This window comes from Augochlora pura, chromosome 4, assembly GCF_028453695.1.
Source record: "Augochlora pura isolate Apur16 chromosome 4, APUR_v2.2.1, whole genome shotgun sequence".
NCBI lineage: Eukaryota > Metazoa > Arthropoda > Insecta > Hymenoptera > Halictidae > Augochlora > Augochlora pura.
Window position 1 is genome coordinate 7938838 of NC_135775.1, and position 23067 is coordinate 7961904.

General features: G+C 41.1%; 7 protein-coding genes across 9 annotated transcripts; 4 read left to right on the forward strand and 3 right to left on the reverse strand.

Moving 5' to 3' along the window:
* The first annotated feature begins 1348 nt into the window (after positions 1-1348).
* On the forward strand, positions 1349-2104 carry LOC144469325 (uncharacterized). Its single transcript, XM_078179462.1, has one exon. The coding sequence runs from the start codon at positions 1349-1351 to the stop codon at positions 2102-2104; it is 756 nt and encodes a 251-aa protein (XP_078035588.1).
* Positions 2105-2341: 237 nt separating this feature from the next.
* LOC144468353 (uncharacterized) lies at positions 2342-6152 on the forward strand. The gene is made up of 3 exons (XM_078177765.1): positions 2342-5337; positions 5803-5954; positions 6036-6152. Exon 1 carries the CDS (start codon positions 2342-2344, stop codon positions 5285-5287), a length of 2946 nt encoding a protein of 981 aa, XP_078033891.1. The 3' UTR covers positions 5288-5337; positions 5803-5954; positions 6036-6152.
* Positions 6153-6508: 356 nt separating this feature from the next.
* On the forward strand, positions 6509-8006 carry LOC144469017 (uridine diphosphate glucose pyrophosphatase NUDT14). Its single transcript, XM_078178866.1, has 3 exons — positions 6509-7180; positions 7273-7346; positions 7522-8006. Exons 1-3 carry the CDS (start codon positions 6738-6740, stop codon positions 7677-7679), a joined length of 675 nt encoding a protein of 224 aa, XP_078034992.1. The 5' UTR covers positions 6509-6737; the 3' UTR covers positions 7680-8006.
* On the reverse strand, positions 7833-9768 carry Atg6 (Beclin-1-like Atg6). 2 transcript variants are annotated; one of them, XM_078178863.1, is made up of 5 exons: positions 9513-9768; positions 9076-9233; positions 8604-9016; positions 8050-8538; positions 7833-7971 (listed from the first exon to the last, which is right to left on the reverse strand). In XM_078178863.1, exons 1-5 carry the CDS (start codon positions 9622-9624, stop codon positions 7854-7856), a joined length of 1290 nt encoding a protein of 429 aa, XP_078034989.1. In that variant the 5' UTR covers positions 9625-9768; the 3' UTR covers positions 7833-7853. The 2 variants fall into 2 exon arrangements, with proteins under 2 accessions (XP_078034989.1, XP_078034990.1); XM_078178864.1 differs by having other exon boundaries at positions 9509-9610.
* A 671-nt stretch (positions 9769-10439) lies between these two features.
* Positions 10440-12248, reverse strand: Hspbap1 (HSPB1 associated protein 1). Of its 2 annotated transcripts, none has more exons than XM_078179233.1 (4): positions 11891-12248; positions 11515-11801; positions 11061-11442; positions 10440-10978 (listed from the first exon to the last, which is right to left on the reverse strand). In XM_078179233.1, exons 1-4 carry the CDS (start codon positions 12092-12094, stop codon positions 10640-10642), a joined length of 1212 nt encoding a protein of 403 aa, XP_078035359.1. In that variant the 5' UTR covers positions 12095-12248; the 3' UTR covers positions 10440-10639. The 2 variants fall into 2 exon arrangements, with proteins under 2 accessions (XP_078035359.1, XP_078035361.1); XM_078179235.1 differs by having other exon boundaries at positions 11515-11815; positions 11891-12030.
* Positions 12249-12312: 64 nt separating this feature from the next.
* Positions 12313-13587, reverse strand: Rrp46 (exosome complex component Rrp46). The gene is made up of 6 exons (XM_078179236.1): positions 13298-13587; positions 13129-13242; positions 12930-13051; positions 12709-12852; positions 12477-12640; positions 12313-12358 (listed from the first exon to the last, which is right to left on the reverse strand). Exons 1-6 carry the CDS (start codon positions 13395-13397, stop codon positions 12331-12333), a joined length of 672 nt encoding a protein of 223 aa, XP_078035362.1. The 5' UTR covers positions 13398-13587; the 3' UTR covers positions 12313-12330.
* Positions 13588-15012: 1425 nt separating this feature from the next.
* Positions 15013-17114, forward strand: LOC144469018 (uncharacterized). The gene is made up of 4 exons (XM_078178867.1): positions 15013-15128; positions 15439-15583; positions 15651-15722; positions 16070-17114. The coding sequence occupies exons 1-4, from the start codon at positions 15076-15078 to the stop codon at positions 16175-16177; spliced, it is 378 nt and encodes a 125-aa protein (XP_078034993.1). The 5' UTR covers positions 15013-15075; the 3' UTR covers positions 16178-17114.
* Positions 17115-23067: the final 5953 nt, after the last annotated feature.

A 23067-nucleotide genomic window follows, 5' to 3' on the forward strand; every position in this document is an offset into this window, starting at 1 on the left:
TTAGCGCATACTTGGGCCCTCGGTGTTCGGGTGCCCGCCGATGCCCGCCGGTGTCCGCCGGTGTCCGCCGGTGTCCGCCGGCGCTCCGGCGGTCGCTTTCGGTGGCCACCGAAACCGCGTCGTCCACGGAATGGGACGAATCGCTCCAAGGCCGTCTTTTCAAGTTTTATTTCGACATCGCTCCCCCGTTGTCCGGGGCCGAACTTCTTCAATCCGCGGTCGCTCGCCTGTCATAGGCGTGGAGAATGAATCGGCTTTTCAATGGGTCTTATAATCGATTGGCTATCCCGCCGCGGATAAGAGGATGGACTTTATTCGGTATCGCGTCGAGGATCGCGAGCTACAGGGTCCATCGTGCCACGACGGAGAAAGGAATTAGCGGTCGGTGAGCCGGTTGAAGGCTTTTCGAGGATAAAGTGTTGCAATTCAAGCTCCGACTGCTTTAGACACGTTCAAATGGAAGCTGGAGAAGCGACGAGACGTCGACAATGTTGCGGTGTTAAGGCATTCGTCCAGACAAAGGGATTCATCAATTTACGAAACTTTGAGATCGAGAAAAACATCTCCGAAAGATCGTCTACTTCTTATAAACAATATGTATTCACCACGGTGCACAATTTCCTTATGAGTTTCCAAAAATTCGAATTAGGTTTCTACGTCTACGATACAACTATTAGTTGAAATAATATACTTGTGAAATACCTAGGTATGCAATGAGATTCGTTCAAGCTATGGATAAACCTTAACTACTGGCGAAACAATGATTTACCTTGCGTGTACATCGTGCTTCTTTTTTAACGAAAATTTATGAGCACCAATGGCGGATGGGTATCCAAGAATGCCGACAGGAGAATGGCTTTCCTTCGGATTTTCGTAACGGTTCTAGCAGTCCGTTTCACACCGTAGTATTAAGTATACACTACTATGGGAGCTAAGTAATAACTGGCAATGGAATAAGAATCGCCGTGGAGTCGCGTACAGTAGATGGGATATACGTGACTGAACCTCGATGGTTTTTACCCGTATGTGATGACGGGATATCTATCGATACGGAAACAAGGTGTTGCTGCCAAGGGAGTCATCTTCTTGAAAATTATTGTCGAGGAAAAATATATGCTGAGTAGTAAAAACGTTGGAAGAATAACAAAGACGACACCCCTAATTATAATCCAGACTGTTCACACGTAAATTCAGGTTACTCGCAATTCGATCGTCATGTATCATCTATCAAGTTAACCACATTTCGCAAAAAATCGCCAAAATTTCATGTAGCAGAAATCACCAGCAACGCCATCGCGTTTCTCAACCCCCTATTCCGTGCCGATAACCTTAAAAGTCGTCGATCAACATGTCCTGTTTCGGCGGTCACGACGAGCGAATCTACATAGTCGAGATGCTGGTGCACAAGTTGACCCTGACAAAAGGGAAGATGAAGGACATCGGCGAATTTCCTATTGCGATAAAGATCAAATTCCTCAAGTTCCCGGTGTTCGAAATCACCCGGCAGGACTTCTATTCTTACAAACCACCGCCGTCCGAGGACGAAGGCTGCACTTGGCATTTCATGATAGGAAGAAGCTGCATGTTCGTCATGCAGCCGAAGGAACTGGTACGGGAACTGCAGTCGACTATGATAATGGTCGGCGTTTTCCGGGTGGGAGACACTTATCCGACAGCGGAGACCGAGATAACCTTGCCCGGTTGTCTTTGCGACCAAGTCGCCATGAGTCAGAACGATCCGGAGAATCTGCCCAAGCCGTTCGTGGTCAAGGGCACGTACAACTTGATCGACCCCGGCGACAACGAATCAGGAACTCTGGACATGGAACTGAAGCTTCTCTGCTTCGGTAGGTCACTGATGACACACTACGAGCTGCACCCGCAGTTCTTCGCGTTCAAGAACCAGGACAAGGAGCGAGAATTTTGCGTGAGAAGACTGGTGCCACCTAGTTATCACCCGGAGGGACTCGACAAGGATATCTCGCAGTTCCCTGACAGGACCACGTTGGACGAACTGAAGGGAATCGACCCCGCTGCACAAAAAAAGGGCAAAAAGGGAGGGAAAAAGGGAGACAAAGGTGGTAAAAAGAAGGGTAAAAAGTGAAACAAAAAATTCAAACATCGGTTATAGAACCCGTATTAATTTGCCTGCGATACGTCGCCATGGTAACTTTAGATGATACATTTGACACGAAATTAGTCGATTCGAGGTCTCGGCGCGGAATAGGTTAATTTTTGTTGGTAATTTATCACAAAATTAATGGCGTATAATAGCCAGTGATATTTCTTGCAAATATTCGCGTTACTCGATTCTTCCCCAAATTCCTGTGTAATGTCAAGAATGTCTGGATTATCGACAACAAAAAGAAAGGCACAGGCTCGGAACGACGAGCAGTTGTACATGCTAGAGGTATTCATCGATCAAGTGAACTTCCAACCGGAACGACCCGATGTGAACGTTCAGGCTTTAACGATTTTTGTAAAGTTCTCCGATCTACCGGAGTACGAGCTGAGTGTTCCGAAAAATCCGCGCAATAATCGCACGGAGAATAGTGAATCCGCGGAAAATTCGAATGTGTTCAAATCCGGCAAATCGTGCCTTTTCGCCAAGTCACCGAGCAGTTTGATCAGAGCCATAAGATACGCGCCCTTGCGCCTAGAAGTGTATCACATCAGATCTTCTGAGAAAGAGACCAGAGATCTGTTGGGTACGGTGAAGGTCACGTTGCCCGCGTGCATGTGCACCTACGTTTCAAACATCCGAAAAGAATCCGACGGGCTGTCCTCGCCGTGCGTAGCAAAAAGCGACTTCGACTTGATGGACCCGGGAGGAGAACTGGTCGGCAAAGTGTCCATTGTTCTCAGATTATCCTGTTTCGGAAGCTCCATCGTGAAACACTTCCTCCTAAACGGAAAGACATTTATGCTGGAGGACTCGCCGATTCAAAAATTCCTATGCCCGTATCTCGAGCCAATAGAGACGAAAGAAGAGACCACGAAGACATCTTTGACGCGGCCGGACTCTCCGCCGCACATTTCGATGAGCAATCCCGGTTTTACGGAGCTGACCACGGCCGAGAAGCTAAACGATCCTAAGTTCCGAGAATTAGTGTATAGAACATACCCAGATGAGGCTACTTGCCACTGTCAGCCGACTGATCGATCGACTCATCCGATGGAATGCCGTTCCGGCTGCCAGCAATCCTGCTGCATGAAGCTGAGGGATCACAAAGCGTTCCAGACGCACCAGCCGAAACCCGTCGACGATTCGTTGTCCAATACTTATTGTGTCAATGATTACCTAACTCCGATGGAAGAGAGGCAGGACTGCGCCACCTCGCGGCTCAGAGGCGGCGGGGACATTGAGCAAATTTACTTAAGTCCCCCCGAGTACAAATGGCCCGACTACGACGCCGACTACACCTGGTGCGAGGAGAAGACGATTCGTTTGGAAGGCGGCGGAGAAACGGAGCTTTCGAGCTGCGGGTGTTCCGGTGGCACTGTGCCGGTGAGAATGACGCAGTCCAAGCAGCAAGCTATTTTCGACGCTTGCAAGCCCCGTTTCACGTCAACGGGACCGAAGCCTGCCTGTGCTTGCGCCGGCAAGGACACGCAAATGTGGCACACAGGAGTTGCCAAATGCTCGAAGCAACCGTGTTTGGGGATCGACTGTCTGATTCGAGCTTTCAAAGAAACGCAGGAGTTCGTGGACTCTATTGGCAAGGTGCCGGGCCTGGCGGGGCTCGGTTTGATGGATCCATCAGAGAGCCCTTACTTCGGTAGGGACCTCGACAAGGATTACGTTCCGAAGGAACCGCCGCCAAAATATAAGAAAAAAGATCAATCTTCGATACATCAAGCCATATCGCAGCCTTCTTGTGCGGCGCCGTGTAATACTTCAGTGCTTGCATCGATAGATGATCGTCCACCAGTGCATTACACTCCGCCAGCTCCTCTGGGAGCCGTTATGGTACCACCCCGATTAGGAATCGTGCGAGAAGCTATACCAGTTTTGCCGGACGTGGCGCCGATAGCTCCCGGCAGGAGGAAGAGGGACGACAAGAAGGGCGACGACAAGGGCGACAGATCTCGCGATAGAGACTGCGGCGACCTTTCAACGATTGGGATCACGGATCTTGAGACTGGCCCTTGCGGGGAGCCCATGTGCAAATCAAGGAAAAAAACGGACGCCGAAATCGTGGACGGTGCTCAGAGTACAGTTATTGCGTCGTTGAAGTCTAAAGCGAGTCGTGGGACGTTGCGCGGAAAGAAGAAGCATGGCGAAGGAAAAGGTGGAAAGGCTGGAGGTCGCGGCAAAGGACGTGGCAAGGTGACGGTACGTGAAAAAGGGGGCGCCGGGGGAGACTACGATAGAGACGTTCATAAGACAATCAGGCCTAGCAAAAGGATAATGCGGTATGTTTACTTTATTGGGGACCATTATCCGGGCATCAACTATGGGCACAGAGACTGCATCGACATTCGTATGAGGGTACCTGCGAATATGGGCTGGCTGTGGAACACATTGTCCACGCCAGGCAATCTGAAACCGCGCATTGGCTGGAGACCAGGTGCCATAGGTCGAGGCCTGTACGCGATGCTACAAGAGGCAAAGGAAGACACTTACACCCCGGAGGAATCAGTGTCTATGACGACCACGAAATCGGCAGATCGTGGAAGGAGTATGCGCGCAGGAAAAGGGGCTGGCGATCGCGGAAAATCAGCGTCTGCGAGAGGAAGAGCAGCAATGGGACGAGGAAGATCGACGATTGTGGATCGCAGTCGCGGTAAATCGGCAACAAGTAGTCGGCAGAAATCCCCGAGGAGACTTGGCGGACGTGCTGCCACGTCGATGAAAGGAGCCCAGTCGTTGCTGGAGGACGACCAAGCGGGCAAAGACCCACCGACTCTCCACATCCACAGAAAAGATGGCACTTATTACGTGACAATGTACCCCATTAGGCAAGAGGCACCGGACGAGGCTCACGTGTCCGAGCCAATGAAGCCGTTGCAGTTTAAGATCGTGAAGAACAAGGACGAAGCTTCGGTTGCGTCCAGTTCCACCGCTTCCGACATGGAAATCGAATTCTCTCCTCCAGCGGCAGTCACCAGACCCCGCAAGAAGCCCGATGTAATTCACGTAGAGACGCAAGTTCGTCAGCAGGAGATCCTGGACGAGATCAAGGCGGAAACCGTGAAAAAGAAGGAGAAAAGAGGCAGACGAGAAAAGAAGCCGAAACCGGAGGCCGAGAAGAAGGAGGCAGTTAAGGGAAAAGGAAAAGCTTGAGCACTCTAATCGAATATAACAAGGACTTCTTGGAATATAATAAACGCAAGGTAATTCACCTTTCTTCGAAAGAGACATATGCAGACAAATATAAGACCTAGTATTGCTTTTTGAAGAGTAAAATTGATCACATATCTGTAGACCAATTGATAGAATCATATATTCGATTCAAAAACGCTTTTATTTTTGCCTACTCACACAATTTTCGACCAAATACTAAAATGATTCTGAATGCTCAGGCAGTAGAATATTTCACTCAGATATAAATTAATTCCATCTTGCAAACTTGAACCTAGCAAGACTATACTCTAATCCGTAAAAAGTGTCTTTTGTGGACAATATTTTTACAAATAACTGAGTAGTAAATTGCAAATGTTACATATTTGTAACATAATAAAGTAGTCGCGATTACAAATATAAAAAATTTCAATGCATTATTTCTAATCTATTAAAGTGATTAAAGGAAGAACAACTAATCTCAACAGACAATTTTGATTTTGCATAACAATCCGCAGGCCACTGAGTAGTCAACATCATGCAATAAGTTACTTACCAATCTGGACCTGATGACAACAATACGTTTGTCCTCCACTGTGATTCTTGTTTCTTCAAAACCTTGTCTTCGTTTTTGCCATCATTTTGTGAAAATAACTTGAAATACCGTTCCGTACGTAGATGTTCAGTATACTGTAATATGTAACGGATTAAAATAAACAGTTGTAGATTTATAGATGTTTAAAAATTATAGATATTCTGTATACCATGATACCACTATGCAAATCCTTCGAGAATCCGAACGAAATCTTCCATTCGATATATTCGATATACATTCGATATATAGTCAGACCTGCGCGTTGGATTTGAAGCAGTGGGCGGCATCTTCAGGTGGTCGTTGCTTATAGTCGACGTCACGTCGACAAATTACCGACTACAGTTTTGGAGTGCGGTGTCAGAAACTGTAAGTAAAACGTATCATTTTCGCGTCTTCAACTTGCAAGACATTGAACACAAGTTGACCTATTTTTTTCAAACCATATCTCTATCGTTGCCTATATTTCACCAGATAATGTCAAGAGGAGAACTTTTGGGATCAACAGCAATAAATTATAAACTGCACCAATGTTTAAAACATGAAACTATATAAACTCCTTTTTGTCGAATACAATATACAAACAAGTTATATAATCGGTTTTATTTCGATACTTTGTGTATTGTGATTTTATATACTCGTACTTTTATATAAATATTTCCGTTAGTAAATGCTTTCATTAGCATTTTAGATTTGAAAATTACTTTTGTTTGATGACTGTGCGCTTGCGCAAAAGAAACTAGTTCCCATAACCGCGAGTTTCGCATCTTAAACAGTAATCAGTGTTAGAACAGTGCAGTAAGCTTGTTTATTGCTGGGTCGATTGGCGGACTCTGAACCAGTTTAGATAAGAAGAAAGCAATGAATGTCACGTCGCAAGAAAAGCAAAATGAGATTGTACGAAAGAAGATGCTCAATGTGCGAGATATGAGAATAGATGATCATCCTTCTAATTCGCCATGGATAAGGCCCGTTCGAATTTATTACCAACAAGATGGCGAAAAGAAAGATTGGGATGCGGCTAGAGTCCACGACGGCGTAAGTATACTGATTTTCAACACTAGTCGGAAGAAACTTGTGTTCGTTAGGCAATTCCGTCCAGCGTATTTCTACACTGTTCTTCCGGAAATACATGGGCCAGTTGACCTTGAGAAATATCCACCCGAATTGGGCCTGACCTTGGAAATCTGCGCTGGCATCGTGGATAAAGATAAATCACTAGTCGAAATTGCAAGGGACGAACTCAGGGAAGAATGCGGCTACGAAGCACCGGCAGAGGATATGCAACTTATTAATACTTTTGGGTGTGCTATTGTTAATGTTGTAGTTCTGCATGCGATACAATATATATTGGTAATTCCATTTCTTAGATTTCTCATACTAAAATTTATTACAGATACACGGCTTCTTCAGTGTACAAAAACACACTTTTTTATGTAGAAGTTACAGATGAAATGCGCACTCATCCTGGTAAGCTTATTGTTAAATATAAATGTAATTTAAATAGATATAGCTTTATCCTAGAATGATTTTATATACATTATACTGGCTGTGGCACGTACATTAAGCTTATAGTGCTAAATAAAATACATGAAAAGAGACTTCTCAAGTTTCTTGTTGTATAAAGTAATTTGTTAAATTGAAGGAGGGGGTGCTGCTTCTGAAGGTGAACTAATTGAAATAGTGGAAATGAGTATACCTGAAGTAAAACAATACGTCAATTCCAAGGAAGTTCAAAGTCCTCCAAGTTTTCTCTATGCTGTTACCTGGTTTCTCCTTAACAAACCTCAGCACTGCTCTTAATCCACACTCTTAATTCTCCTAAACAGTATTTGGAATGAGTACTAATGAAGAATAGTAAATAAAAGGCTTAACCTTTACCTGAGTTTATTTACAAAAAAACAACTATGTACATAAGTGAATGTGAAAGAGACATATGGTTAAGGCTGGATGAACACAAGATAAAGAGACATTAAGTTAATTCTCTGTATCATCTTTTGTGAACTGAGAACTAACCCAAGCAAGACCCCATTTCAAATTTGTTAAAAGAAATTTTAGAGCTTTGGTCCATTGTTCCTCTGAATTAAATTGTATTCTGAAACACAATATGTGGAATGATTATTAAAAGAATTTTAACTAAAAATATCTGTATTTTATATGTAAATAATAATACTTGATAGAATAAGAGTTGCCTGTTGCAGAATCTTCTATTTTTCCACGGTCCATTCTATATGGGAGACAGAATCCACTGTCACCTTTTTCTACTTGTTCTTTAAATTGTTGCAAACAATCTAGAAAAGCCACCATTGCTGCATCAAACTTTGTATCCCAGAGAAATTTAAAACCTCCGCTTCCATATAAAGGTAGTGCTCTATGCTGGTCCAATGTTTCTATGTAACTGTGATTACCAAATGGCACCAAACGGAAACGCTTGAACGTGAGATTCATTTTTCGCGCAAGAGCTGTTAATAATAACGTTGTCTGCCCCCAGGCAGCATTTATTTCACTCCAGTCAACTGGAGCACTTGGTAATCTACCTAAACGGAAGGAATTTATAGTTCCAAAATGTCCCGAGTGCCAAATATGAAATGTAGCATTGAATACGTTTGTTCTCTTCAGTCTCTCCAGCTGAGATGTAGCATAAGCTAGTTGACATTCCAGACTAAACAAATTCGTAACGTTAATAGGAAAATACTATAATAAATTCAACTATACTGTGATAATTACCTGTGACATTCATCTTCAGCTAATATGAGATCTCTTTTGTGTTTTGAATATTCCCTATAATATCTTTCTTCTTCACTTTGCAATCTTTCCTTTTCGCTTTCTTGTTGACCTATTGCATTCCTGGTTGCCATTTCCTCTTTCTTCAATGACTCTAATTCATTAATCATTCTCTCTTCCTCTGATCTAACATCTTGAAGTTCTTTCGTAAGTGTCTCCATCTCAATATCCTCATGACCCTGTTGCTGTTGTTCTATTTCAAATTTCTTTAAGTATTCATTGTAGTCTGACCATTCGCCTTCTGTCATCCTTAATTGTTGATCCAGTAATAATAGGAGACTGTCAGTGCACTCATCGCAGAGTGGATGATCAGCAGAGCTGGTGTTGCTAAGAATATCAAACAGTGTAGCCCGCACCTAAAAATAATAAACATTATTTTACTACTTTTTAAGCAAGTTACACAAACTCCAAGTACCTTCAAGTGATGACTGAGACTCTCTGTTTCTCCAGAATCACCAACTAACATGAATCCATTAGTACCATTTGCAGATTCTGTTAATTTAAATGGAGGAACAAGATATTCCATACTTCCACTTTGAGGTTCCAACTCTCCCACAACATGCTGTATGGGAACTGTGAACAAAATTGTATATTGTATTTCTCTTAACAGTCCCATTACTTATTGATATTAATTATCAAATCATGTTTTGTTGGAAGCACTATAAAATAATAGTAAGATTATAATACAGTAGAAAATATGGAAATAGATGTAAAACAATTATTTCATGTTTTCATCAGTATCTGCAATCGTAATCGAAGCTGAGAATGTTGCTATGCATTACAGAAAATGCCGTCTGAAGCGTAAAATCGCTTACAAAATCATATACGTAGTTCAAAATAGAAATTACCTACGTGAAAGTTCTGCTAACGTGTGCTCTCCAAGATGATAGAAACTTGGATCTAGCCGCAGCGGTTGCAGGCAACGCTGACAAGCGAAACTCACATTACTTTTCATATCAACCATTTTGACGTTTCGTTACTGAAAAGTAACTCAACACTGAACGCACTCGTACGCCACGTTATTTATAAATACGTATTTGACGCTTCGAAGACAAGATCAGCTGATTTTGTTTTCATTATCTACAGTAAGAGGGCGTAAGTAAACAGCAGTCACCTCCATGTTACAGTATGCAATGCAGTAATGGAACCCACTCTTGCACGCTTTTTTACTCTCTAAGATGGCGCACACATCCCTCTATCATTTCCCTGCTTACCCAATCCGCAGTGGATCCTGTTTCTAGTGAATCGTCAACCAGTTAAAACAAAGAAAATTATTATCGTATATAGGAACGAATCAAATTATGCACTAATGGTATACAGGAGTATGTCAACATAAAGCAATCTCTCAATTCAAAAACCATATCCAAATAAAATGAGACTTTTGACTTGCACTGAATCTGTGATATGATTGGTAGAATGCAGTGAAATGCATTGTGTTCTGGTAGGTAGAATGTAGGAAGACTGTAACGAACTGTTATGCTCTGATGGGAAAAATACAGCGAATTATTATATTACCCTAAAATAGTTAAAGACTTTTATCTGTGAAAAATTTGCTCGATCCATTCTAGTGTGTAAATGTAATTTTTAAAGAAATTCTGGTCTGTCAGATTCAAAGAATCTTTAGGGTAATTTCGGGATATTCTTAGGGTATATTTATGGTACATCCAAGGTGCTACCAGGACAATTTTAGGATAAATTTGAGGAAGTTTTGGAATAGATTTACTGCAGATTTAGGATAATTTTAGTGTAGTTTTAAGATAGATTTAAAATAGTTTTGGGGTAGTTTTCGGTTAGTTCTAGGGTCCTTTTAGGTTATCTTTAGGGTAAAACTACCCTAAGACTACACTAAAACTATCCCATAACTATTGTATAACTATTCTAAAATGGAATTACAAGATTACAGAATTTTTCAACAATAAAAACACCCAATTTTTATTTCTATGCAGTTTATAATAAAAAAAATATTTAAATATGTACATTTATGAAGATAGAAGTAGGTCTGACACTTTGTTAATAACATCAGGATGACATAATGCATTTACAACATCTTGTGTTAATTTATGAATTGTGGTTTCTTTAGTGTTCCTGCTTAAGTCAGAAGTGGATCTCATTAATGATTCTGTATCATCTTCAAGAAATCTTTCTCTATTTATTGTCAAAAGTTCTTTCAGTTCTGATGTTTCAAGTTCTTTTAACAGCTTGACATAGTTTGGATACTTCTCTGCTAAGTCTGCTGCTGTCCATGCAGTGCGCTTCATTTTTTTATGAGATAATTCTATATTATTTACATTTTTACATTCTCCAAGAGCATAATTCAACTGTAAAATAAAGTTTTAATTAAAATAGGAAACTATTTTATTATATACAATAATATTCGTATATTTTTTGTTCATATATTACCAGTTTCATGCAATCGGATAAGGAATCGTGAGTCTCCTTAGATTCCTTGCAAATATCTTCACCAATTCTGGCTATTACCAATTTCACAAGAGCTTCTTTAACTCTTGATACATTATCTGTTGCAATTGGTAGCCATATGTTGACACTAGTAGAAAATTCTAATGATTCCACATAATGCCACCAACCTGCAGGAACAAATAAAACATCTCCTGGTTCAAGTGTTACTAATTTTGGCTTATCCATTACTTTTAATATATTTGTCTCATCTTCTTTGGTTGGGCAAAAGAAATTGAACTTGCTATACACTGTTGATTCCTCATATGGAATCCTTGTTGCATGAAGAAGATAGGTTGCACTTGGGGGAAATAGTAACCACTGTTTCCTGCAATAATTTATTTACTGAGAAATAATCGCACAACAATTAAGTACACAAATAAAACTTTACTTGCATTACCTTCCATGAATCTGTGCTACTAAGTTGCAGCCATAAGAATCTTGATGACAATTTGTGTGTGCACCTTTACTTCCTATCCAAAGAGTAGATTCATTACCTGTCTTCTCAAAACCAAATCTTTTCCAATTCACAGATTCTATTATCTCTGGTTTATCCATGAACCATTCATTCATGTATTTATAGTCAAAATAGTACCATTTCTTCTCATCTTCTTTAAGTTCTATGGTTTTAATGAACTCTGATAATGTCATTGATATTACGGGACAGTTCACTTCCCATTGTGGATTCTAAAACCAAATATCTAATCTTATAATAGTAATATATGTATTAAATATACGAATGAAAAATATCCATGGAGAAGAGGTTAATACTTTACCTCCGATCTAACATTATAACCAATTCGGAATGGTAACTTGGCATCCCCGAACTTTTCGATCAGCTCAGATAAATTCCAATCTAACAATTTCCAAGTGTATGCACCTGTTGAATCTTGTAACAATCGTTGAAATAATAATGGTTCTTTAATTTCCATGATAGCTTGTTTCAATACTTCCTCTGATGGAAAACTTAATTTCTCCATATTGATTAATTTCTTATTGTATTAAGTACAACATTAAACTCTTTGCACCAATCGTTGTGAAAGATATCAATAAACCGAAGTGTCACATGGTTTAAAAACCAAACCAAACACACCGATGATCGAGTCAATTTCATTGCACGCAGATTCAAACTGCAATTAGCGCCACAATACTTGCGGATGCATTACGAACTGCTACAACATAATACTGGCATGGAACACCTAGGTTCGAAACTCCGCTAATGTGGATCCGAGTGAATCAGATCCCTGCAATTTATGTTATTGCAATTTTATTGAAATAGGTGTAATTTTTTATGAAATTGATAGGGAAAATTAAAAGTCACTTTTCAGAAAAATGTAGAAATGTTACATTGCTTTTGCATACTTTTTTACAAGGTTTCTGTAGAAATCAAATACATGTTGACTAGCCTGTTTACACTTATTCATTGCTTCAAAAAACTCTGTTTGTGTAAAACGGCCTTCAGTATGACAGCATACAACATCTTTATTCATACTATCGAATCCAAAAGTAAATTGAACCCTAGCATTCTACAAATAAGATACAATATATTAAAATAACCTTATTTATAACTATGTATAGATCTGTATGGTTGTACCTGTAATTGAGTATTATCAGGATCCAAAATGATATTTTCAGTGCCTTCCTCTATCATACAACTAACTGCTGCAATAGTAAATCTCATTGGAATTCCAGCATTAATAAGTGCTAAGCAAGCTGCATTGAGTATACAACTTAATAGCTAAAAAATATATGTACGTCTGTTATTATAAAATTTTAACGTTTAACTTTCTCAAAACATGTTGAAGTATGCCATACCCCTCCAGAATCATTTAATTCTTGTACATTTACACATATAGATGTTGTTGGATGAAATGTTGTAATAATTGCAGCTTCACATGTTTCTTTTATGTGCATTTCTGTCACTCTGTCATCAACCTCTTAAACAGTTAAAAAATATAATTAGTATATCATTGAAATATTGGCATATTGCAGCAATTAACTTTGTTATACGTACTAGATGCACCCTTGATAGGTGCATATGACACCTCCACAGATGCTTTATCATACATCATCTTTTGTGCTTTGGACTCTATAGGTCCATAAATACCAGCAATAACTGTTGTATCTCCTAAAATGCAAATGTTACTTACAGACAGCAATTAAAAATGTTTATACTATACTACCTTGCATTAACATTGCCGATCCGTCAGGCATAGATAGTTGATTCAATTCACAACTCATTGGTCTTAACATGAATTCGTTATCGTTTGTTTCTTCAGTCATTTTTAGTTATAAATTGACAATAGAAATTACTCTAAAATTCTTGGCGGGAAACAGAAATTGAGAGGTTATGATACTATCCAAACTCTCAAAAGTTCTGTTCTACTTCTGATCTTTGATAGCGACAAAACGCTCAAGCTTGTGACGAAAATTATTAATCGTCGACAGAATAGCAGACTGTATTATCTACATCACTGTAAGAATTCTATGATAGCGCCATCCGATGTATGATTTATCTACCGATAAGTGTTGACTAACAGTTTGAACATTTTGAAACTACATGAAGTGGCGCTAAATGTAAGTGAGCATGGCAGCTTATGATTAAAGTGGCATAAATTATCCGCGTCAACACTTGCAATTATCCCAATAATTTAAATTAATAACTAAAAGCTAATAATATTAACAGAAGATGATATAAAATAGATAATACAATTTAAGATTGCAGAATAATTCTTTTTGCAACACAACTTGATAGAAACTCACAGTATATCACATAGAGTATCCACATATTTTGAAAATATTAAATTCATAAAAATTTTACTAATAACACAAATAGCACTATTTGTCTTCAGTACTTTATCCCATACTTTGTCCATCTACATTAATTATTTGTGTACAAAATGCATTATATGCGTAGATTCGATTTCAAGATACACCTCGATACAGTCGGAGGTCATGCCCACTGCATCGATCCTTTAATTGTTCCCCGATCGGACATTTCGCGGACTTATTCAATTAAAACGTATCCTTCCACATTTTTTTGTCCCCGTTGAAAGCGTTTCAACTCGCAGTTGTTCCGCTAGCGCCATTCGATATTCGTCCGACTCAATGTCTCCTCTAACTTTGCTTTTAAGCGACTACTTGTTCATTTATAATCCTGCATTGCTCTTGACTCGGCACAAAGAAAAGAGCATTCCAAGTTTTCACTGCTAAGCGAGCAACTTTCACCCTCTCGCAGTTCAAGGAGCTACCCTCGGTCGCGTACCATCGCCGTTCCGACTTCCCCGGACTTGTGATTCAAGCTGGCGCAGTTGTTTCACTGATTTTTATTTTTCATTCTTTTCTACCGGCGAGTTGCGCAATTGTCCCTCGCAGAGCCGCCGAAAGTAATTACGATTCGGAAATTGCCTGAAGAGAATAGGCCCTCCGCCGTGGACGTGATGGATCGGCGTTTGAGTTGAAAATAATTATACTCGGCATACAAACGACGAAGAAATGATCTTCTTAAGACTGTCGAAACGACTCCGTGGTACTAACTTTGAAAAAGACCAGGTAACTCTCGTTATCTGTTCAGAGAACGCTGCGAGGACGCTGAGAGATACTGAAAAAGTTAGCAGACGTTACAGTGGCATAAATTTGATTTTAAATTCTTCAAGACTGTTAGACTGTTTTAATTGGCCTTTAAAAATATTTCTGCTACGATTGCGAGTCGGGGAACGCCGACATCGGATTCACCGTTTCCTCACATTACAACGCGACCACAGGCGTAAATTATCGATTGAAAATTTGATACGGCCGCTCGGTATGCGATAATGGCACGTGTGTCAGCCAATATGCGATTCCTTTTCAAAGACAATGAGAAGGGGGTACTCCTGAAACATATAAATGAGAATCACAGCGTGCACGTTTGTCTTTCGACAGCGATCTTGTAATTAAATTGTGCGCCGAGATTTCGTTCACCATGGATCGACACCTGTGCTTCCTGCTGATGCTCATCGCTCTTCCATTCACCACGTAACAATTTTTTCTTGTATTGTACAATATTTGATTGCTATTGTGCCGGATTTGTCTGTGACACTATCCATGTAGTATCTTCGTTGCTTCTTTTAACTCTGCTTTCTTATCGTTTTTCATCACGACTGTCACAGATTTCACACAACAAAGACATATCCGTTGAGAGCTAGGTCCAGGGATCCTACAATCAGATTGAATTTATTATGTCAATCTCGACACGTTAGCCACTATTGAGAGAACGCGAACTGTTCGTTTATAGAGTACTACTGACTCAATCTCCGTCGATTAATAGTTTCATTAATTGTACCAGGCCACAATCGACCGAGAGGGGATCGTGCAAGTGTGGTGTGTTTCCGGTGGGGACGTCGAAGTCGATCATCGAACGGTCGCTTCAGCTGAACGTCACGTGTGACAATGAAGGGATGAAGCAATGTGTTGCATTATGCGTCGCTCTGGTAAGTAAATAGTTGGCGTTAATGCTTTGAGAATAATTGAATCAGAGTAAATAGAAATTCTGTATAGGCAAAGACCGCGCAAGACAGGATGCCGCAAACGATTTGCGAGGCGATAGAGGGACACGTGGAAAATCTGCAGGTGAGTCCGTTGTTCCCTTCTTTCGATTACAAAATTCAATACGGCGTTCTAAATTAAATTGTTCCTTTATTTATTAACACTATACCGTGTCGCTTAAAATGACTTAAGATAGTTTTTATTTAAAAAATGGTGAAATTACGAATATTCTTTCACACGAAATAATCAAATAAATTTTCTAATCCAAGCTCAGATTATAATAAGAACGTCGAAAAGTTCGAATAAATATAGTATTGTCATTTTTACAAAACATCATGTATCAGCCACTTTTTTGGACTCCGGTAGGTTTAGGTAATAAATTTGACAAAAAATTCTGAAATGGTTACGTAATTCGATCGTATTGTTTTTAGGTCACAGTGTTCACTCAAATTTGCAATGATCAGTCCTGGACGTTCACCGGTCTAACCAGCGAGGAACCGTTCCTGTGTTGTCACGATAGGAAGTCGATTCCTTGTTAGAACAGGATCTGATGATCGTCGATTAAACACATCGATTCTGCATGGAGCTGTTCAAGAGATTTTAAGGGAAAAGTTGTATTGTATAGTTTCGCGTTTCTTGCGTCGTTTCGGCTTCTGTCTTTGCGCTTTAACGTTTTAACTCGCGGATGTCTGTATCGACGACAAAATCCACAACCTATTTATCACTTTGTCCGATAATTGATGAATTTGCTCGTAGCCGGTCGTTATCGCGTACGATTGACATAAACAAGGATCGATCGAATCGGTGAAAACGGATTGATCGAATCTGCGTTAATGGTATCGGAAAGTGAAGTTAATTACAGGCAGTTGCGGCATGCCTCATGTTTTTTAGTTGGCTAACAAAGGATCGACGGTGAGGGATCGTGGAACTTCATAGTAAAATCGTCACAGTAGATCGGGAAAAAATTGAGATAGTATATTCTGTTGTTGAATAAAGAGAATTCGATTATACTGGTGTTCCTGATTAAAACTATGTTTACCGGACAATCGATTTTTATGAAAAATGAAAACGTGTAGAATCAATCGTAGAAAATGAAGGATTGAGAAGAACGTAAATTTTCCTTTAGTAGGATTAGTATGTCGATTGCCACGTCTTTATAGTTCCCTTTATTATCCAAACATGTTTGCTGTAATGTATGAAACTCGCTATCTAATTGCGACATTTAATGTACAATAGGTTTCGCCTACCGAGAGACAAGTTATTTCATTTCATTCGAGTTACATAATTAAAATATAAAATTTTATGTAATCATTTCATTTTCAACATCTTTAATATTGTTCACGGATTTCTATTTTAAAAATAGGGAAAAATGTTTTTAGAATGGGTCTTCCGATTTCTATCACTTCTCTCTTCTGTTATATTACAATACGACAACGTTTTATTAAGGAGGGAAACGCAAGATGTAATTAAAAAATGTTTGCGTTACTTATGTGCAATCTTTATCTTCATAATATATATTTTAACGGGAAAATGTTATACAAGTGGTTCCTTTAAAGATAAACCTGAGTTTGACGCATTAAATATGTTATCACCTTTAAGGTCTATACATATATCACAGTAACCAGATATTTGAAAATTTCAAATGACACCTGATGCTCTAAGATGTATACTACAGCGTAATCTCGATTATGCAAGCTAAGTAGTGTGACGAGCATGTTCGGATAATAGAATAGTTACATAATTATAGTTCCAGATTTAATCTTCATTGATTTGTGCAGTAAATGGGTTTGCATATGTATTGCCTTTGATTAAGCTAATTACATGCGAAACATGTACCACTAGATACTAGAGGATCGGATAATCGAGATTCTTAATGAAGAAGCTCTTCGCATCGATATATTTTATTATATATAGGCCAACATTTTGGGAAAACGTATCACTGCGCGTCATTCGTCTCGAAGCCCGAATCTGATGGGACCTCGAGTGTCAAAGGTCCTTACCGGAATGTATCCTGCTTAAAAGCATTAAACGGCGTCGTGTCGATTCTTGAGCGGCGTCGCAGGTCGCCGAGGATACACTAGAATACAAAGTGCGGCTTACCGACTCTCCCGGATATCTTCCATTTCGTCGATGGTGTTCCAAGAGGTTCGCCCCAGAGAAAGCGCGCTATTCAATGGAGGGTTTGTTATCGTGCCGACGACTTCGCGACGATGAATCCTCGGACGGCGTCCCGCGTCCCGCCAGCCCGCCGGTCTATTGTGTTCCGCTGTCTTCTGCTTTTTTCGACACGCCTTAATGACTTCGTCGTTTTCGCGCGGAGTTCGTCATCCTCTCCCTGAAATCCACTCGCGGTCTCGGCTTCCCACGGATCCGAGCTGTTTGTTTCCTGACGAAAATTCGTCGGATACATCTTGCTTCTCTCGACGGGCAAACTGCTCCCTAAATCCAGAGCAGAGGTCTTTCGCGGGTCTTTTTCGGAGAGTAATCCGTACCATCAATTTGGGGTCTGATGTAAGATTAAATGAGAGAAACAAGATTTATTAATTCATTTTTCAAATTTAGATACATGTAACACAATAATATGTTTTAATTTTATACAGAGATAAAAAAAGATAAATTACTTCAATATCATGCTACGTGTGAATCTTTATGCGAACTAAAAATTGTGTAAGTTAAAACAGAAAATGACGCAAGTTCAATAGTTGAAAATGTTTTTCCTGTTTTCATAGCCATAATAAGTTGAACGAAATATAATTCAATTACAGTTTTATATTTGACCTATTAATTTTTGTCATAAGTGCATAAGTTCCACAGTCTAATCGTTATAATTAATATAGACTCTTTGTAATTGTAATTAAATTTCCTTTAGTGATTCGTTAATTATTGTCGACTCTGGACTTCTGCCGAATTATTCGATGCGTTAGCTTAAATTTCGGCTGGGAGAGATTGGTCTGAATCTTTGATTGAAAGAATCGCGTAGCATTTAGTAATCGGCATCTGGGACGAATCTGGTGCAGTGCTGCGGATTCGAAATGGTTTATTCAACAAACTTTATTCGAACAATGCGTCGCGCGGCCGAGTCTCTAGGGTGTAACACCCGGCCAATCCTCGGCGGCTGAGCAACGTTTACGTAAATAACTCTACACTGATCGGATAATCAATGAGCTGGGATTACGATGCCCATACATCGTTGGTTCGTTAGCCGGGATATTAGGTTCTGGAGGTCGTAGAATTATAGGGGCTCCCCCGAGCAATCGTTAATCGGTTATTAAGGGAAAGTCGATTGTTAGAGTAAACATAGATTGATCACCGTAGAAAGTTCTCCAACATTTTTCTTGCTAAAAGCCTCGGTCCATTCGTCCGTCGCCGAATGCAATCAGCGTCGTCATTCATCGGAACACGTGCCGCTTTGCGCTCGTTACTTTAAACTCGTTTGCAATACTCTCGACGAGGGCCACTGAAAAAAAAAAGAAACGAGAATCGATTTAGAAAACGGCACCGCGATCGCAGAATAATTCCGGAAGAAATGAAAAAAGCTTGATGTACAAGCCCCGCAATTGGATTATAGAAATTAACGAGGCACGACGCGAGCCGCGCGTAAAAGCTATCGGAAAGTAATTCGAGCCGAGACCCGTGCACGATATTAATACGCACATTAGCGTCGTTAATATCCGCCTGGGGTCTGTTAGCCGATTCACAACCCGCTAATAAAGATAAATCACCGTTAGTGATACAACTACAGTGTGTGTTTCTTGCGTCCCAGTCAAGTGGCCCTAAAAGCGACAACTTTCCGAGATGAAAACGCAAGAAACTACCACACCGAGTAATGGGTCCACGAAGTTTCCTACCCTTATTTCGATTAACTTCGGAGTTCCCGGCTTATCTGTGCATTAGTGGCCCTCATCCAAGGATATTTTCTTGCCCGACGACATTTCTTTCGCCGACGATACTCGAATCCATTCGCCCCGATCCGCGATAGAAATACACGGAAGTTAGAGTCCATGCCAGTTTAAGCCCTCGAATATCGTTAACGTGGAACGAACAGTCCCTTCTGGGATCAACCGCTTCCCCAGTCGTTCCCCTTGAGATAATTCCAAATCCTTCGAGGACAGAGCGAGACTTCGGCGAACGCTTCGAACTCCTCGCAAGTCGTCGAATGATTTCGAATCCATAGGATTAGGACATTCGAACACGAACTAATTAATGGACGTGTGGGCGAGCAATTATCGATGGCGATACGCGCGTGTCCGCCCGCTGCAAGCCTCGGTGTACACAAGCTGACGTGCAAACATCGCCTTAGAGCCCATAAGCTGGGTAAATCCTGCGCGTGCCTTTCACGCCTCCTTAATGTCACTTCGATCCGTGGTTCACGGTTGCTGGCCCATAAACGGACTCCTTCGACTCGGATCGATAGGGTATCGGAACGGTTGCGTTACATTATCGGGGGCAGATTTCACTCGCTTAGAGAAACGTTCGTGGGACGCTTAAGCGCCGCTTGCACAGACCTAGTTTACCCGATGGCCGGTGCATTAACGAACCAAGGATTCGTGCGAACCACAGTTATTATTACGTCCCCTTTACGGTGCAATAAATGGACAAGGAGATTGCGAGTTTCCCAAGGAAAAGAACGAAGATTAACAGCAGAACAGGTAAAATGCGACGAGGAGAGGGACACCAATAATGCCGTGCTGCATCACGCAGGTAGCCGTCGTTTTGCCAAAGAATCTGTTTCAGCCCTTCAAAATTGTATTAAAGGTTTCTCGACGCGTTAATTTAGTCGTTCTGTGACTGCGCAGTAGAGACGCGCGTCCGTGTAAAGATCGGGGCGTATACAAAAAGATAACGCGAAAGATTGGGCAGACTGCGAAGTTAATTTCTCGTTCTTTCATTTCTTTTACGTTTTATCTAACTTTTCAAGATGGAAAGTTTCTTTCACAACTGTATTTGGAAATTATGTAATAAAGATAATTTACCTGGAGGGGATGTCTGAGCGGAGAGAACTTTGAAGGGAGATTGAATCAAGGAAGGTTCTGAAACTATGGTCAAGAGAAATTGTTAATTTTGCAGATATCAGGGAGCAGATAGTTTCAGTAGAAGAAAGAAGCGTATCGACAGGGTACTCGACGGGAAACGTCTACGTCGCAAGTGACAATACGCAAGAGAATTGTGCGAATCAGCTCACGGAGGAGCGAAGTGGAGTAGGTAACGATAATATCAGACGTTTCGGCGGTACCGCTCAAACCGGAAGTCAAACAGGGGCCACAAAATGTTCGGCAATCGTAAGTATAATTGAAATCCTCGAGATTTGCACGTTAGAATAGCAATGCCCTCGTCTCGGTGGCGTCGAAACCTTTAACAAGGGTATACAGCTTGGAGACACCTGACAGAGTTCCTTCCATCGGGGGAGACCGTCGACCCCGAAACTTTTCGAGGAAGCGGATTACCGACCTAATAGCTTCGAAAGTCCTAATACAGTATTCCCGGCGTCGTGCAATTCCTTACTCTCGTGCCTGCGGAATAACACACGGGGAAGATGCGTCGTGATTCTTGTCGCGACTTAATCCTTTCATCATCTTTGACGCTTGAGGCGACGCGGATTATTTTAATCATTTTCACGTATCTGTAACTGTCGAACCATAGATTCTCAAGTCGCGAATGATTTATACAATTAGCTCCATTCAATTCCGAAAATGTCATAATAATATTATAACTCGAAATTCATTCTTTAAAAAAGGAAATTCATTCTTTTAGGAATGAAATTTATCCCTTAGTAACTCCAACTCATCCTTCTGTGAGATTATCCTTTTTTTTAATAAGATTCTACCTTTTCATTTCCTTCAATTCAAGGCTTTCTATCCACCCTTTTGCAAATTAATTCTACTTTTCTGCAAATCAAATTCTTCTCCTTTGTTTCATTAAATTACTGTGACACGAGAGCTTTTTTCAATTTATTTTCGTTACAATAATTCCAGAAAACAAAGTAAAAGAGCTTATTCAGCCAAAGAACAATTCGATTTGCGAAAGGATGAATTTTATTTTTAAAAGGGTGAATTTAATTTGGAAAAGTGTGAATATAATTTGCAAAAGTAATGTCAAACATTTTTCGAAATTTCAATAAATCCTCTTCCGCGGGGTGTTAAATACTATTGCGATGCTCTTAGCCAGGTAATTATGGCCTTAAAAAATTATTGAGGTATTAAGGCGGTTTAGTGGAAATTCATGTTTATCATCGAATCAATGCAAGACAGCGATCACAGCGAGCGTGTGACGGATGAAGTTGTCGTTCGAGGGTTCATTGCCCTCGCGAGAGCGCGCATGGCCGAAAAATCGGCCGACAAAATCGTGAACGACGTTTACTGCGGGGGGAGGGGCGGCTCCGGCCGGAATAAAAATCGTGGCGGCACTGACGCGCGGCACCGTAATTATCCTCGCCTGAATCGGACCGATGCGATGGTTTAAAGCCACGCGTTCCCTGTCGCGTCACGATACGCGGCGTTCGTGTAACGTGACGTGCAAACACCCCGTTAGCCGCCTTAAGCTGGCGCGAGCTCTTGTATAAGCCTCCCCCCCCGATGCTTCCTCGACGCCATCGCAGATCATACGTTACATGTTAGTTCGGCCGGAAAGCAGATTCGGTAGTACATCTACGGGCTGGCAGGCCCGCGGCCCCGACAATCGCGCGCCCGCCGCTTGGCCGCCGTATTTATGCACGTGCTGTTTACCTATTAGCGACACGTCCGTTCCGCCAATCTAGGCGGCCGACGATTATTGGCTGCCTCGGCGGTGATCACCGGTGCCGTTCGATCCCCGTGAAATTGGAGATCCGCGCGACCGCAAATGCACTTTGACGATTTTCCCCGTACCAACATCACCGGCAGCGCTCGCTCGAAAACCAATCCATCGAATGATTTGTTTGCGATATTATTTACTCATAATATTAGTTTCGCGGATGCGGTCAAAGAAACCCTCTGTCAGGGGACCGAAAATTCTGCGGCAAGATAATTTTCTGCCGCAGCGTTTAGCTTCGGTTCGTTTCAATTTTATACCTCGATCCGCGAAATTCGGGACGAAATCAACGAATTTTCGGAGGGTTTCTAAATAACGAAAGCAAGGAAATAAGGGGGATAAAGACAAGTTTGTACATAGTAGAGATAATTATATTAAACTATACAAAAGAAAACGTGCAGAGAAAAGAGACGGGAAAGGAATAGATAATTTAAAGGCAATGTATGATAAAGAAAGTGAAGTCTAAAACGTGCTGTCGGGGAACGTCCATTCTGTAGACCGATTTTCTCGGTTGCTTTCGAAGGTTTCCGTAGTGACGAGGATCCAGGCAAGAGTGCCCGAACTGTCAGGTCCCACGAAGGGATCTCCTCCGGTTTATGGTCTCGTCGCGTTCACCATCCCCGCTGCATCGTTACTTTTGAGT

Bases quoted from the DNA above. Each gene is read 5' to 3' on its own strand.
- LOC144469325 (XM_078179462.1), top strand. From the start codon at position 1,349: ATGTCCTGTTTCGGCGGTCACGACGAGCGAATCTACATAGTCGAGATG.
- LOC144468353 (XM_078177765.1), top strand. From the start codon at position 2,342: ATGTCTGGATTATCGACAACAAAAAGAAAGGCACAGGCTCGGAACGAC.
- LOC144469017 (XM_078178866.1), top strand. From the start codon at position 6,738: ATGAATGTCACGTCGCAAGAAAAGCAAAATGAGATTGTACGAAAGAAG. The intron at 7,181-7,272 runs GTGTGCTATTGT...AATTTATTACAG, and splicing joins CAACTTATTAATACTTTTGG to ATACACGGCTTCTTCAGTGT. The intron at 7,347-7,521 runs GTAAGCTTATTG...GTTAAATTGAAG, and splicing joins TGAAATGCGCACTCATCCTG to GAGGGGGTGCTGCTTCTGAA.
- Atg6 (XM_078178863.1), bottom strand. From the start codon at position 9,624: ATGGTTGATATGAAAAGTAATGTGAGTTTCGCTTGTCAGCGTTGCCTG. The intron at 9,234-9,512 runs GTAGGTAATTTC...TTTTGTTCACAG, and splicing joins CACGTTAGCAGAACTTTCAC to TTCCCATACAGCATGTTGTG. The intron at 8,539-8,603 runs GTAATTATCACA...GAATTTGTTTAG, and splicing joins GCTGAAGATGAATGTCACAG to TCTGGAATGTCAACTAGCTT.
- Hspbap1 (XM_078179233.1), bottom strand. From the start codon at position 12,094: ATGGAGAAATTAAGTTTTCCATCAGAGGAAGTATTGAAACAAGCTATC. The intron at 11,443-11,514 runs GTAATGCAAGTA...AAATTATTGCAG, and splicing joins GTAGCACAGATTCATGGAAG to GAAACAGTGGTTACTATTTC. The intron at 10,979-11,060 runs GTAATATATGAA...TTTATTTTACAG, and splicing joins TATCCGATTGCATGAAACTG to TTGAATTATGCTCTTGGAGA.
- Rrp46 (XM_078179236.1), bottom strand. From the start codon at position 13,397: ATGACTGAAGAAACAAACGATAACGAATTCATGTTAAGACCAATGAGT. The intron at 12,641-12,708 runs GTACAACCATAC...TCTTATTTGTAG, and splicing joins CTGATAATACTCAATTACAG to AATGCTAGGGTTCAATTTAC. The intron at 12,359-12,476 runs GTATGCAAAAGC...CATAAATTGCAG, and splicing joins TACAGAAACCTTGTAAAAAA to GGATCTGATTCACTCGGATC.
- LOC144469018 (XM_078178867.1), top strand. From the start codon at position 15,076: ATGGATCGACACCTGTGCTTCCTGCTGATGCTCATCGCTCTTCCATTC. The intron at 15,129-15,438 runs GTAACAATTTTT...TAATTGTACCAG, and splicing joins ATCGCTCTTCCATTCACCAC to GCCACAATCGACCGAGAGGG. The intron at 15,723-16,069 runs GTGAGTCCGTTG...TATTGTTTTTAG, and splicing joins GACACGTGGAAAATCTGCAG to GTCACAGTGTTCACTCAAAT.